This window comes from Coenobita brevimanus, chromosome 68 (assembly GCF_032717465.1).
Source record: "Coenobita brevimanus isolate Jiangsu-jjx chromosome 68, ASM3271746v2, whole genome shotgun sequence".
In the NCBI taxonomy this organism is placed as follows: domain Eukaryota; kingdom Metazoa; phylum Arthropoda; class Malacostraca; order Decapoda; family Coenobitidae; genus Coenobita; species Coenobita brevimanus.
Genome location: NC_137021.1, coordinates 7,803,119 through 7,820,000, shown reverse-complemented (window position 1 = coordinate 7,820,000; position 16,882 = coordinate 7,803,119). Strand labels below are relative to the sequence as shown.

General features: G+C 44.2%; 1 protein-coding gene across 1 annotated transcript in view; it reads right to left on the bottom strand.

Annotated features, from left to right (window-relative positions):
* The window catches only part of LOC145405828 (uncharacterized), a 91,939-nt gene extending 80,015 nt beyond the window's left edge, over positions 1-11,924 (bottom strand). The window contains exon 1 of the mRNA XM_080277064.1: positions 11,760-11,924. Within this exon, the coding sequence (XP_080133190.1) occupies positions 11,760-11,837 (78 nt within the window). The 5' untranslated portion in view covers positions 11,838-11,924. The remainder of the gene's footprint in view (positions 1-11,759) is intronic.
* Between the last annotated feature and the right edge of the window lie 4,958 nt (positions 11,925-16,882).

Below are 16,882 nucleotides of genomic sequence, written 5' to 3'. Positions count from 1 at the left end.
TGTGTGTGTGTGTGTGTGTGTGTGTGTGTGTGTGTGTGTGTGTGTGTGTGTGTGTGTGTGTGTGTGTGTGTGCTACATATAAGTTCGTTCAAACCTGATCTCATTCTCCCATTCCTTGCAATCATCACCTACAATTGTCAAATTTCTCAAACGGTTTTCCTTGATATCTTGCCCGCACTTTTTCTCGGTTTTCATTTACTTCTGCCCATTTTTCCGCCACATCTTTTCCTAAGTGTCTCTCTTTATCCTTTTTGTTTTAATCTATAAGGTACGATTTTGTTAACAGCTAACTCCTATATTTCTTTCGTTTCTCTTTTCCAGTCCTTTCCTTTTTGCTCTCACTTTTTTTCCTTTCATATTTGCTACCCATTCACAGACACATTTTCCTTGATTCCTTTCTATTATTTCTCTTGTTTTCATCTGCATTTGTTAATTCTTCTTAGGATTATTTTACCTACAGTAGTCACTCCCTATTTTTTCTTCCTCCTAACAAAACTCCTCAATTTTTAAGACATCTGTCCTTGTCGTCATCTATTTCCTTATTCTTTCTATCTCCGACCTTGTCAATTCTACGTAAACACCTTCCCTTGATCTACTTTGTTTCGGCCTCATTTAGCCTACAGACTTTTTTCTTCCTCGACTCGTCCTTACCCTATTACGTTCCTTCCTCTCATTTCTTTCTCTTCTATCTCCTACATACACCAGTCTCTCCCATGCATCTTTCCTCGCCCTCTTCCTCTTTTTCCTTTGTCCTTTACGTCTGCCACTTTTGCCTCGACTTCTTTCCTTACATTTTTGCTTTTCCTACCCTCACTCTATCTTCCTCATCTACATTCCCTAAAATTCATAAATTCATAAATTCTTTCCTTACATCTTACTTTGCTTCCTTTTTTCCCATCTCCCTCATATATCATTTGTTACCATACATTCTTCCTTATTCTCTTTCTGTCTGACACCTGCCAAGTCTACCTAATCTATCTATCTATCTATAATTAAATTCAAACCCAGACATCTGCCTTCCTTGTCGCTTTTTCACTCATACATCTGCCACTCACTTGTCAAAAACTTTTCATATATGACACATTCCACTTGCACACCTGTTTACCTACACACACACCTGTCCTCCCTCTTCTGCACATCTGTCCCCATCTTCCACACACCTACATTTACTCACATACCAGATCTGTACACCTGTTTACCTCCCCACACACCTGCCCCCCTCAACTGTACCGAGCCCCACACACCAGTTCCTGATCCTACATTAGACTTATACACATGATTACTTCTCTATGAACTAATTGCCCCTACACTTTACCCCATACACTAACTTGTCCCAGATTCTTTCCTTACGTTTCTGCACACCTGTCCCCATCACCCACACAGCACTTACCCACATACCAGATCTGTACACCTGTCGCTCCTCTGCTACTTTTACACCTCTCTCCCCATCCACTACACCTATTCTCACCTCCGTGTACTTGCCACTCTGCTTGCAACTACTATCTTCATTCACCTTCACATATCTGCTGAACACCTGTGCGATTCACATGAAATACCCCTATCACACACACACACACACACACACACACACACACACACACACACACACACACACACACACACCTGCATGTACAGTATATATCACCAACACCACCACACCCACCACACTTGCATCACCACACCTCTCTCTGCATCTGTACCCACCACACCTCCCCTTTAAATACTGGGACACCTCCACACACCTCACCTCGCCTCACACTACACTTCAAACTTCTCACACTACACCATCTCACTACGCACACAATACACCACCTAACCTCATACTTCACACACTTCGTACTGAGACCAACTAGCCTCACACTACAAAGTCAACCTCTCACACAGCCGCCTCACCTTACCTCATACTACAACACATACTTCTCACCTTAACGATCTCATCACCATTCACAACACTTCAAAAGTCGCCTCACCGCACAAATCACCACAGACAGCCATCACACTTGAATAAGCACCTTCTCATCACACACCACACCGCCTTAGCACATACCACACCACATTTCACGCGAAACAATGCACCGTGCCATTCACCTCCACACACACACACACACACACACACACACACACACACACACACACACACACACACACACACACACACACTACACTACACTACACTACACTACACTACACTACACACGACACCACACATCACACCATCCATCCCCACCCCCCCGCACACACCACCACACTACACTTCACCACACACGACACCACACCTCACACCATCCATCCCCCCCCACACACCACACTTCACCACACAGCAGCTCACACCTCACCACTCACGACACGACAATAGCCATTACACAAACACATCTCGAAGGAAATTCCTGTGATCACGAGCGTAAACTGTGAACGGTGGTCGGGTGGTTGTGGTAGCGTGGTGATTGTGGTGGTGGTAGTGACTGTGGGATTTGTGGTTGTGGTAGTGTGGTGACTGTGGTGGTGGTAGTGATTGTGGGATTTGTGGTAGCTGTAGGAGTGCTGGCTACTGTGGTGGTAGTAATGATGGAGGAATGGTAGTCTTGCGATGGTTGTGACTTTCTTTTCGTTGTTTTGGTAGTTGTGGTAGTTCTAATACCTGTAAAGGTGGTGATGGGGATGGTAGTGATCGGAGTTAGTGTGATGTTTGTGGTTGTGGTAGTAGTTGTAGTTGTGACCGTGGTGGCAACTGTGGTAGACGTGGTAGTTTTGGTGGCAGTGGTGTGGTGACTGGTAGAAGTGTTGGCACAATATTAGAAGTAGTTGCGTTGGTGATTGAGGTAGTTGTAGTGGTAGTTGTTGTGGTTGTAGTGTTAGAGCAAATAACGGTAAAACCTGTATTGTGTGGTTTAATATTACAAATAAAAAAATGGTGGTTGTGGTGATGGTGGTAGTTGTGGCAATGGTGACTGTGGTGGTAGTTGTGGTGGTGGTAGGAGAGAGGGTGAAAGTGGCAAGAGGAATGGTGTTCGTGTAACTGTAAGTGGCAGGAAGGTGGGAGCTGGTGCTGGTGGTGGTATTGTGGTACTGGTAGTGCTGGTGGTGATGGTAACTGTGGTACTAGTAATGCTGGTGGTGGTAGTAACAGTGGTATTGGTAAGTGGTGGTGGTAACCGTGGTACTAGTAACGCTGGTGGTGGTAAGTGGTATGGTGGTGGTGGTAAGTAGTATTGTGGTACTGGTATTGGAGGTGATAACAGTGAGACTGGTACCGGTGGTGGTGGTGATAGTAGTAGTAGTAGGTTACAGGTAGTGATGTCTGAGGTGTTAGTGGTAGCATTGGCGGTTACGGTAGTGGCGGTGGTAGTGATGACAAGAGTAACTGCGGTAATAATCATGATGGAGTTGTTAGTATTGGTGGTTGCAATGGTACTAGAACCGGAAGCCGTGGTGGCGATAGTGGTAAGAATGGTTTTGGTGATGGTGGTGGTGGTGATACTACTGGTGATGGTGGTGGTGGTGATAATGGTGGTGGTGGTGATAATACTGGTGATGGTGATGGTGGTGATAATACTGGTGATGGTGATGGTGGTGATAATACTGGTGATGGTGGTGGTGGTGATAATACTGGTGATGGTGGTGGTGGTGATAATACTGGTGATGGTGATGGAGGTGATAATACTGGTGATGGTGGTGATAATACTGGTGATGGTGGTGGTGGTGATAATACTGGTGATGGTGGTGGTGGTGATAATACTGGTGATGGTGGTGATGGTAGTGATAATACTGGTGATGGTGGTAGTGGTAGTGACAAGACAATGATGGTAGTTGCAGTAATGAGAGTGATACTGATGGTTACAGTGGCACGGTACTGCAAGAGGAAGTCACGTGGAGGTGGAGATGGAAATAGTAATGGGGCGGAGGCTTACTACTACTACTACTACTACTACTACTACTACTATTATTATTATTATTATTATTATTATTATTACTATTATTATTATTATTATTATTATCATTAGTAGTAGTAGTAGTAGCTGTAGCAGTAGAAAAGGCAGTGGTGGCGGCACTGGGTGGCTGTGGGGAGGGGGAGGGGGGAGGCAGGGGGGAGGGAGGTTGCGGCCCTGAAGTTTAAATGTCCACTTGGGGAGGGGACAAGGAGGGGAGGGGAGAGGAGGGGGAGGGAGCCGTTAAAGGGAAGGTGGTTTGTCGGGGGAAAGGGAGGAGGGGGAGTTAGTGAGGGGTACATGGTCAGCTGGGGAGTTGGGGGGGAGAGTTGGGGAAAGGAAGGTGCGTGAGGCAAGTGGTAAAATGGAAGGGGAGAGGGATGGGGAAGAGGTGGGGAGAGGGAGGGAAAGGAGAGAGAGAGAGAGAGAGAGAGAGTACCGGTAGTGCAAGGGGGGGGGGAAGAGGAAAAACAAGGGAAACGACAAAAATGCAAAAAAAGAAAGAAAATATAAAAGTAACTACAGTAAACTACTACAAAGAGGAAATGGGGAGAGAGAGAGAGAGAGAGAGAGAACCTCCTCTCCATCCCTACAGCATCCCCCTTCTTCCCTATTTATTCCCAATTATTCTTATTTCCCCGTTTCTTCATTCAAGCCTTTTCCCTAGTTCTCCCCACTCACTCCCATTTTTACCTATTCTCCCCATTCACCTTCATTTTTCCTGTCTCCCCATTCATCCCTAGTCTCACCTTTCTTCCCTATTTCTCCTTACATTCACTCTGAACTACTCCCCATTTCTTATTTCTCCCCATTCTCTAGTATACTCCCCATTTGTCCCCATTCACTCTGACCCAGTCCCCACTTTCTCCCCACTGATTGACCCACTCCCCATTCTTCTCTTTCTCCCCTTTCACTCTGACCTGTTCCCCATTCTTCCCTATTCTCCCCATTCACTAGTATATTCCTCATTCTTCCCTATTTCTTCCCATTCACTAGCATATTCCTCATTCTTCCCTATTCTCTCCATTCACTCTGACCTATTCCCCATTCTTCCCCATTTCCCATTCACTCAAGTATCTTCCCCATTCTTCCCTATTTCTCCCCATTCGCTGACCCATTCCCCATTCTTCTGTATTTCTCCCCATTCAGTCTAGCATACTCACCATTTCCCCATTTCTCCCCGTTCACTCTGACCCTTCCCCATTTCTCCCCATTATTCACTATAACACTTCCCCCATTTTTCCCTTATTTCTCCCCATTCATTCTACACCATTCATATTCTCCCCATTCATCCCCATTCTTCCAAACTTATTTCTGTTCATCCCAATGTGCTCTAAACTGTTCCCAATTCTTCCCATTTTCTTCCCATTCACTGCAGGTACAAGTCTGGGTGTCCATGAGCTACCTACCCTAGTACGGTAACGGTCAAAAGTTCTTTTACACGCTTGAAGGTTCCAAGAAATGCTAACTCCAACCTTTTGACTGCTATGGGATAGGCCCCTGAACAACAATAACAATAATAATAATAATAATGATGATAACAACAATAATAATAATAATAATAATAATAATAATAATTACTACTACTACTTCTACTACTATTAATAATAATAGTAATAATAATAATAATAATAATAATAAATAATAATAATAATAATAATAATAATCCATCCATCCATCCATTATCCAATCCTATGTTGCTCTATGAGGAGCGTAGGAACCCGGGGCTAGGCAAGTTGGTCCTGACATTTAATATAAGGGTGACCAGCCTCACTCATCCCTGAATGGTATTCCGTGAGCAATGAACCCCAACCACCCCTTGGATATAAACCTTCACCGGCTCTATCCGATTGGAGCGCAGTAATTACCCACTAAACCACCAGGCGCAATAATTTGGTTATATGGTTACCACCTAGCGTAGTAAATAGTTTCCTGGTGTACAGGATACCATCTGGCTTGTCATTCAGTGTAGAGTCACCCACAGGCAGAAGGAAGGAGAAAAAATGAAGAAAAGAAAGACAACAGGGAGTGTAAAATCACCCGTAGGCAGATGGAAGAGGAAAGAACGAAGGAAAGAAACATAGAAGAGGAAGGAAAGACGAGAGGAAAGGGCAGACACCCAAAGCAGCACTACATCGAGTGAGTGGATGGTGAGCGCTCCCACCTACCACAATAATTATAATAATGTTACCAATATTACTATTACGGTACTGATATTATTATTATAATTGTTGTTGGTATTATTATTATTATTATTATTATTATTATTTCATTCCATCAACAGGGGACAAAGTACACAGTATAGTTAAAATGTGCTACAGTATTCCAAAAATACATATATAATCAATACCTCCTATATGAGGCAGCTACTAGAACGGACAGATAAAAAAATTCTTAAGAAGATAAATGTCCCCTTAAGTGCGTATCATTATTTCATAAGTGGTAGCAAGAATTTAAAAAAAGTACCGGTATTTCTTCAAACCGAGGAGAAAAGGGAACTACGTACTGACCTCGAGTGTACGTTTAAAATAAAATAGCTAATACGTCCTAAAACGATCGCATTTTTAAATCACTTTCTTTTCTTTTTTTTTTTACTTGCCGTTCGATTTGAGACTGTCTTTATTTTCATCTTTATCGTTCACCACCATGCAAAGTACGTTCCCATTTTCTTTCATACACATCACGTTCTCATTCATTATCATGCACATCACGTTCACACTATCATAATTACACCGTACATCACGTTCTCGTTCAAAATCATGCACACTACGTTCACACTGTCTTTCATGCACACCGTACTCACGTTTTCTTTTCACACACATCACGTTTTCACTATACCATCATGCACGTCACATTCACTCACTTTCTGTCCCTATGATGCACTTTCTCTGTCCTAAACACTCATTTTCCTGTCATCCTGGCCTGTGCTGTCTGTCCCTCATACTCACTCTCTCCCTAATACTCACTTTCACTGTGCCTAATATTAACGTTCTCTGTCCCAAACACTCATTTTCCTGGAATGGACTGTCTGGCATTCTTGGTCGTCTGCTTCTTCTGCTCCCATCTAATTCTCTCCCTCAACCCCTTCCTTCTCCGGTACTCTCTCTCTCTCTCTCTCTCTCTCATACACCTCCATTTCCTCTCCCTAATTCCAAATCTTACCCACCCCGGCTCAATGCTCTTCTACCCCCTTGCCTCGTTCTCTCCAATACTCCTCCACCGCCTGTCTTCCTCTAATCCTCCTCCACCTCCTTGTCTCCTTCTCTAATATTTCTCCATTCTCTCCCTCTTCAAAAACTCTCTACTCCCTTCTTCAATACACCTCCATCTCCAAAACTCCACTATCTCTCCAATCCTTCTTTCTAGTACTCCTCCACTCCCACCCTTGTAAAAACTGCTCCACTCCCTCCCGTACTCCTCCACCACCTCCCTCCCCCTCCAATACTACTCACACTCCACCTTTATTACCCCCACATTCCATCCCCCCCCACTACAAAGCCCCCCTCCTCACGTTAGCACCCCCTCCCCCTTACCCCAGGTGTTCCCCCCCTCCTTCCAGCATACTTCTCAAGGTTCTCTTCCTCACAAAATCCTCCTGTCACTTCTCAGACAACTCTTGAAGCCTAATGTCACAAAATCTTCCTCCATCGCACTTCCCAAAATTTAATCTTTCTGTCACTTCTATATTTTCACTTCTTCCTCATGTCATTCCACTTAGGCAGCTATTTCTTATTTTCACAACCCCATTATTGCTTCCCCCTTTTTTCCCCATTAATATTTCCTTCATGTCACTTCCCTGGATCATTTTTTCCTGTCATTTATCCCACGCCTTCTTCATGTCATTCTGCTCAACTGCTACACTTTAGAATCTTACTGTTTCCCTGCATTAAAATAATGACTCGTTTTTTTATATATATATCGTATCTTCTTCATGTCACTTCCCTCCACAAAAATTTCATGTCTTCTTTCTAATCTCACGTCATTCTTTTTATATTCCACTAAAATTTTCTCTCACAATATATTACTGTTAGCCTACCTTGTCAGAAAATACGCCCACGTCGCTCCCTCCATGTCAGTTAATAAAAAAAAAAAAGTCATTAATTTTACGTCTTCTTCATGACATTTCGGCTACACTAACTGCTCCCTCCCTTCACTCTCTTACCGTCACCTCGTCAGAAAATACGCTCATGTCACATTTTCCTGACTAATAAATACCTTTCTCATGTCACTTACCAACAAAATAATTTATATATTCACTTTCCTCCGGCCTATGTCACCTCCCCTCTCAATCCCTCAACATATCTCCTGTTCATGTTACTTACTGATATAAATAATTACCTGTCACTTTTCCAACACATGTCAACTTCCCCCCATACATAATACTTCATTTCACTTCCCAACAAACTAATTATGTCACTTTCCCCAGCCTGTGTCACCATTACCCCTATTATATATCATCTTCATGTCACTTTAAATAATTACTTGTCACTTTTCTTAATCCATTTCATCTATTCCCCTTCTTATAGTAATTTTTTCATGTTACTTCCCAAAAGACCAATTTGAAGTCACTTTCCACAGCGCAGGTCTCCTTTTCCACCACTGAAAACACCTTGCAAATGTCACTTTCTAACAACGACAACAGCAACAGGAACCAGGAACAAGAACAACAAGAACAAGAACAACAACAACAATGATAATAATAATAATAATAATAATAATAATTAATAACAATAATAATAATATAATAATAATAATAATAATAATTTATACTTGTTATTTGCCACACAACACACAAGAGGAACAACAATAGTAGTAGTAGTAGTAGTAGTACCGGTAGTAGTAGTAGTAGTAGTAGTAGTAGTAATAATAAAAATAAATTACGGTCAATACTTGTCACTCCCCAGCAACAATTACAACAAAAACAACAACAACAATAATCATAATAATAATAATAATAATAATAATAATAATAATAATAACAATAATAACTAATAAAAACAACCTGACACTTCCCCCAACCCATGTTATCTCTACATCCCGCTGAATAATACTTTCTTCACGTCACTTGCCAGCACAGTAATTTCACGTCACTCTCCCCCAGTCATGTCTACGCTACACACACTCCTTCTTTCCTCACTTCATCCCTCCCTCAGACAAAATTCCTCACACCGCAGCGCTCCCACACAATCACTCGCTCACTTCCAAGAACAATCCTCACTCTTATACAATTCGCTCAATAAATTCTCTCACGCGCACGCACGCACGCACACGCACGCACGCACGCACGCACACGCACACGCACACACACACACACATTCACACATTTTCAAACAATTCTTGGCACATAAGTCGGTCTATGAATCTTCTTTCTCAAACACACATTTTCAAGTAGCTTCCCACAAATTATTATTATTATTATTTTTTTCTTCCGCATACAATATACACCCATACTTATCCACAACCTCACATCATGGCCAATCTCCCACAAACACAGTCCACTCACACTTATTCTTCAACTCAAAACCACTACAATGAGGAAATATTTATTCCTTCCCGACCTCCACAGGGTTTCAGTGCACTTTCGGGAATCCTATCGCAGTGCTGGGCTAGAAAGGACCAACACTGAAGAATAAAAAGTATCAATAAAAAGTCTCGAAAAGCAAAATTAATTCGTCAGGTGGGGGAAAAAATAAAAAAACTCTTAATCAAAATGGTTAATAAAAAAAAATACTTCCCCATTTAGCAAAATCTTTTAAATAATCCTATCATATCTTAAATATGTATTACTTATCCTGACCTGCAAATCTTCAAGGCAAATCTACTTCTCTCTGAAATTCTGTAATTGGTATCACTTCCCTCTTCACAGTCAATATCTCACATATGTCTCCTCATCGTCAGTCTTCCAAATTCCCTTTCAGTCACAAACATTTCTCTCTCTGAAAATATCACTGTTGTCACTCCCAATCCAACAAAACCTTTAAAAATACATATACTTCCCCTGATCACATAATTTCAACATCCCATACATATTCCCCATCCTCAAACTTTTTCCTAATCTGCTTTATCGCAAATATTTATCCTCCTGACATTATATAACAGTATTTTTCATTCTCACCTACTTCCAGCAGAACATCTTTCAATATCCCATATATATATATATATATATATATATATATATATATATATATATATATATATATATATATATATTCCCTCAAAACACAAAATCTTTTCAGTATCTCACATAAGTCTCCATTCTCAAATACAGTATTTCCATACTTCTTTCGAGTAGCATCTTTTTCTCCCTGTGACAATAATAATAGTATTTCTCCTTCTCACATATTTCCTGAACAAAATCTTTCAGTACCTCAAACATTTATCCACATCCTCAAACTTTTCCAAATACCTTTCGATTCGCATCCGTTTCTCACCCTTACGATATCAATAATATCACTCCCCTTCTCACAGTCTTAAAAATATGTCATCACTCATCTCCTCACATAATCTTCAAATATCACACACACACACACACACACACACACACACACACACACACACATTTCCCATCCTCAAAACTTTTCCAAATCCCCTTCGACTCGCATCTATTTCTCCCTCTTGACAATATCCCCAGTGTCACTCCCCCTCTCCTCTTCCCCTTCTCTCCCCCTCCCCTAGCCCTCTCCATCCCCTCCCTCCCTCCCCGACCGTCGTAGTAAAGGTGGGCTTGATCGATACCCGGCATGAGTAAAGTCAGATCCCTCACGTGTATGTGTAAGGGTCGATAGTACAAAATGCTGATGGATAATAGCTCTTGATTCTAGGAGGTATTTTTTATATCTTGTTACAACCAGACGCTTTTAGTCAGTCTGTGTATGGTGAACTTAGGTCTGATGGGGTTAATGGAGGGTGTATCCAGATCTCCCCTAAAGTCTGTCCTAAGCGGAGTAAAAATTGTCTTAAATGTAGCATGGATAAAAAATAGTCAAAGGGTTTTACTAGATCAGGCGAGTTCTAGACTATCACTAGCCATATCTAAAACTATTCTCACTTTATAACCCTCGGCGTCTTCCCACACACGGTTCTACGCCGGCAGGAAGAAAATAACTAAAGAGGCAGTGATGTAATACGCGACATTGATTTGCGATGTCTTACGAGCACGACTATCAACAAGGATGTCAACATTGGCAAGTCAGGGTGGTAACAGAGCTACACATTGCTACAGGCTGGTTGATTTCACCTCGCTCACTTCCCATACCCATACCAAGACTCCCCTAACACCATACAACGCCTCTAAACCCCCTAAATATTCGCCAAAATGCAAGATATGGGAGGACCTGTCTGGAGGGTTCACTCGCCCCCCTCGCAAGATCCTTCCCCGACTCGACCCCTTCCCTGCATGGATTACAGGCGAATTTCCTAACTAACCCTCTCGCACCTAATGACCACTGTTTGAGCCGCGAATGAGGCTGGAAATTACCAGTAATTAGGAATATTCCCAGCCAAACACGGGGGGCTGCGGGCCGGCCATACCTACTCCAATCCAATATTCACGCGCATACTCGCATCTTTCCAGCCTGAATTTCCTACCACCTTCCTAGGCTAGACTCCCCCCCTGCACCTCAGCCCCAGGCAAGGGCACTCCTTAGGATGTTAAACTCAGGAGAGAAGGAGTGAAAAGCTTGGGGAGGCAGCCACAGGGCGAAAATGTCAGGTTTCTTTGTGCTCGGCATCCAACATGGCAGCCCGTCTCGCCAACTGCCAGCAGCCCCGCCACCGCCAAGGCCCGCCGCGCTCCCCACCTTTTCAACTCCCCTTTCCCGCTCTTAGCCTCACCTTTCCGCTGTTTTCTGAAGCCTCATTTAAAGTTTGACCCTGCAGCTTTTTCGTGACGTAACGTAGCTGGTTGATCATATTTTTCTCCGCGGCAAATTGGTGAGGAACTGACGCGATCACTTAAATTCTCTCTGCAGCTTGGTCTGGATATACTCCCCGTTTTTGCCCAATAGATGTCTTCTTCACTCACTCTCTGCCATTTCTACAGCATTTTGCCGACTTAACTTTCAGGATTGGGCATCATTTCACTCGCTCTTACTGTATTTTGTTTACCATGACACTTATTTATTATCACCATGAACCAAAAATGGCCGAATACTAGGGAAGGCTGCAGCGCGCATGTCTCTCGTCTCGACTGGCGTCTGACGATACTACAACTGGGCCTCATTCACCCAGGCGCTGCTGCGAGTACGAACAGCTGGTAAGGTGGACTCGCCCTGCGTGTAGGGGAGAACACTCTCACCCGCGCCACGGATCAGTCATAGCGCATTTATATATGATCTTCGCCTCCATTATTTCACTAGAACATACCACAATAAACGAAATAACTTAGGTTCCCATGCAGTATAAGGCTGTTTCCATGCCATCCACACAAATATGTAGTGTAGTAGGGTCAGCACCTCCCCCACTCATTCAATGGGCGGTCTCACGCATTGGAGTAAGCTACTACGAAATGTAAGGAGGAATCTCGAACACACATTGAGATTATTGGGCGTGCCGAGGACCTGATTATGGCGTCAAACCAGACCAACACCCACTCTCCGCCCAAAGTCCAGTGGAAGTCAAGTTATCCTGGTGACTTGGCGTTGTGGGGGGGTAAATGAGGGGCCTGTCAACTGTGACGGTGACGGTGACCTGGCAACGTCGCACCTGATACTATGACAAGAGTCGGTAAACAAAACAAGCCAAGACCAACCTTACGATGGGCTCCGGCGCGGCTACGGTGAGGGCACGGCAGCCGGTACCCCACCACACGGCCCAGGCTCAGACGGGGACCCTGCTGATCTCAAGAAGGTTTGAACATGAAAGCGAGAGGCGGTAAGGCTGGGGGGAGGTGTGGGGGGAGGGGGAGGGGGTGACTACACACACACACACACACACACACACACACACACACACACACACACACACACACTTAAGGGAGGCGTGGAGGAGGGGGCAGGAAAGACGGGGAGTTGTGATGGGAGGGGGAACGGGGGGTAGCTTCTCTCTCTCTCTCACACACACACACACAAACACACACACACACACACACACACACTTGGGGGGGGCGTGGAGGAGGGGGTAGGGGAGGGGTACCGGGTAAGGGTAGGAGTGGGTGAAAGAGGGGGTGGTAGTGGTGGTGGTGGGAAGGTGCTGGGCTGCCCCACCACAATACACTCAAGTTCCACTCGAGTTGATCCTTCTTCCTCAAGCCCACAGTCACTCCTGAAGGTGGTGACGACGGGGATGGTTGTGGTGATGGGGGGGTGGTTTGAGGGGGTCAGGTGGATGGTATAGGGAAGGGGGGTTGATGGGGGGTTTAGTGATGGACTCCTCCGCCTCCCTCTTCCCACTCAGCTTCCTCTGCCCCTCTTTGTCTGGCCCAAGCTACTCACCTGCTGGGCCTCTCCTGCGCAGACGCCTAAAAATGTCACACCAGGAGACATACTTCTAAGGGGCAAGGGAGAGGGGGACCCAATTTTACGATTATCATATTTTTATTCATCCTCCTTGCTTACCCCTCGGCCTTCTTCTTCTCCTCCCTCCTATTCCTGTTTTATCTTGGGGTTCCTTCATTCCCTCCTTCCCTCCCTACTTTCCCTCCAGCCCCCTTCCCTCACTCCTTCCTCCTCCACTCACATGCCTCTCCTCCACCACCACCACCACCTCCTCCTACTCCATGTCTTCCTCCCCTGCCTCACTACCCTCACCTCTCCTTCTCACCTCCCTCTTCCTTATTCCCCTCCTTCGTTTTATCTTCACCTACCTCTTTCTTGTCTCCAGTTTCTTTCGCTCTCTCACTTACCCTCCTGCTCCTTCCTTCCTCCACATGTTTCTCTCATGTTCTTCCTTAACTTGGTTCCTCTTCCTCGCAACACTCTCTCCCCCCCTCAACCCCACTTCCTCCCTCTCTCCAATCTACGTCACTCCCCCCCTTCCTCCCCCACGTGTCTTAGTCAGCCTGGTGAGAAGATTCCCCCCCTTCATTCCCTCTTCCCTCCCCCATCCCCTCCTCTCCCCTCCCCTCCCCTCCCCCCACAGCTAACCGCGCTCACACACACCCTACTCGTAACCCCCCAAACCCCACTCCCTTATTCCCCTTCCCTCCCCTCCCTCCTCCCTTACTCTCTCTCACTCCCTTCCTTCTCTCCACTCTCATTCCCTCTTCTCACCTTGCACTTGTCTCCTCTCTCTCCCCTTGCCTCTCTCCTTTCCTTATTTTCTCACATTTCTTTCTTCTTTCTTCAATTCCTTTCCGTCTTCCTTACTATGTTTCTTCCTTCTCTCCACTCTTTCTCTTTGCACTTGCCTCATGCCCTCTTCCCTTCCCTTCCTCCTTCCCCTACATTCCTTCCTCTGTTCTTCTTTCTTACTTCACTGCACATACCTCCCTTCTCAATTTGCCTCCTCTACCTCTCATTATTATCTCTTCCCCTTCTTCCTCCTCCTCGTCTACGCCTTCCACTTCATTCACTTTCTGTTTTCCTCCTCCTCCTCCTCTTCTCACTGCCTTCCTCTCTTTTCTCTTGCCTATCCTTTCCTCCCTCCCTATTACCTTCATTTATTACTTTGTCCTTCCATTTTCTCTCATCATCTGCTTTTGCCTTCCCTTCCTCCCAACTGCTTTACTCTCTCTCTCTCTTTCTCTCAATGCCCCTCATCCCTCCTTCACCTCCCACTCACTCTCACCCGTCTCTCTCTCTCTCTCTCTCTTTCATCATTTGCTTCTTCTTGCCTCTTCCCAGAAAAATTTGTCTCTGTCACTACCCACCTCTTCTTCCCTCCCTTCCTCCTCCTCTTCCTCCCTGCCTCCCTTCCTCCTCCTCCTCTCTTCCTCCCTCCTCCTCTTCCTCCCTCTCTCCCTCCCTCCCACCCTCCTCCTCTCTTTCACCCCCCTCCTACTCTCTTTTCCCCCACCCCTTATCTAACCTATCCCTCCCCTTCCTCCGGCTCTCTCTCTCTCTCTCTCTCTCTCTCTTACAACTTCCTGCTCTCTCCGTCTTCCCATCCTCTCTCTCTCTCTCTCTCTCTCTCTCTCATGTCCCTTGTTAGTCATTTTTCTCCTTATTTCCTCCTTTCCTCTTTTTGACGAGGCTTTTTCCTTTTCTCTTCCTCTTTCACATCTTCTTCCTACTTCCTTTTTCAACCTCCCTCTCTTCCACATTCCTCCTTTCCACTTATTTTTTTTTTCCTTCTACATGTTCCATTTAGTTGTTCAATCTTCTTAGATCTCTCTCTCTCTCTCTACGTATCTATCTATCTCTCTCTACGTATCTATCTATCTCCCTATCTACAGTAGGTCTAAATCTGTCTGTCGAAAGTTATTTATCTGTCCATCTATCTGTTTATCTACCTATCTATCTATCTGACACTATCTGTTATACTCTTCTGTGAATACTCTTTGATAATCCTTTTGAATAACGAAATAAGTGAATCGATCTGTGAATACAACACGAACTCTACACATATACCAACAAGTGAATGAATGAAAAATAGCCTACATGAGAGAAACAGTGACAGCCTGAATGAATAACAGGTGCAGAGAATGGCGTGGCGGTATTGAAAGGTGAATGACGAGTGAGTGAATGGGCGTATGACCCCATTCACTGGCCACTCCGCTGATGGCTACACAAGATTTGCTGCTTTGCTCTGCCTATTTTAGCACACAACCTACGTCATGGAAATTGTTGGGGAGTTTGATGGTGGTGGTAGTTTAAATGATGATGATGATGATGATGAGGGTGGTGGTGGTTGAAATGATGATGATGATGATGATGAGGGTGGTGGTGGTTAAAATGATGATAATGATGATGATAATGAGGGTGGTGGTGGTTAAAATGATGATGATGATGATGATGATGATGATGATGATGATGATGATGAGGGTGGTGGTGGTTGAAATGATGATGATAAGGGTGGTGGTGGTTGAAATGATGATGATGATGATGATGATGAGGGTGGTGGTGGTTAAAATGATGATGATGATGATGATGATGATGATGATGACGATGATGATGATGATGAGGGTGGTGGTGGTGGTTAAAATGATGATGATGATGATGATGATGATGATGAGGGTGGTGGTGGTTAAAATGATGATGATGAGGATGAGGGTGGTGGTGGTTAAAATGATGATGATGATGAGGGTGGTGGTGGTGATGGTAGTGGTGACGAGGATAATGAACATGATGATGATGATGATGATGTCACATGAAGCCTTAAGTGAACGGATGGATGGATGAATGAATGATCGGCATTCAGAAATGAAATGGATTAATAAAACAAAAAAGTGAAAGTGAATTTTGAAATGACATGATAGTGTGTATGACTGGATGAATGAACGGGTGAATGAGTGAAGTAGTCTAAAAATCAATGAACAGATTAAGAAATGGATGAGTGGACGGATGGATAGAGTGTTTGATTGTTCTGTATGTGTATATAGTATGTATTTGTTTATGTATATATGTACGAGTGAGTGAATAAAATAATGAATAGCAGTCACTAAATGAATGAGCGAACGAATGGTAGTCTACAATGAATGGGTAAGTGATTAAGAACTGAACTGATGGATGGATGGTTGGATCGATGGATGAATCAATCGACGAATGGCTCCAGAACTAACCGGAAAACGAATGAAGGAATGAAATATTAAGCGTTAGTTAAAGTGAATGACTGTCTGGAGGAAAAACTGGATAGATGGCTAGGAGGATGGATAGGAATGGACAGGGAGTGCATAAATGAACAACCGAAAGGGGATTAAGCAGGACAAGAAGAGGCGACCTGAGAATGCAACACCAGCGCCAAATAATCGATCGAAGGTCACGTCTTTGAAACTGTTCTGTAACCATCACTTTCGACTGATTCTTCTCAAAATCGAAATACTTCATTCTTCCATAACCATTAATCATTCCACCAATTTC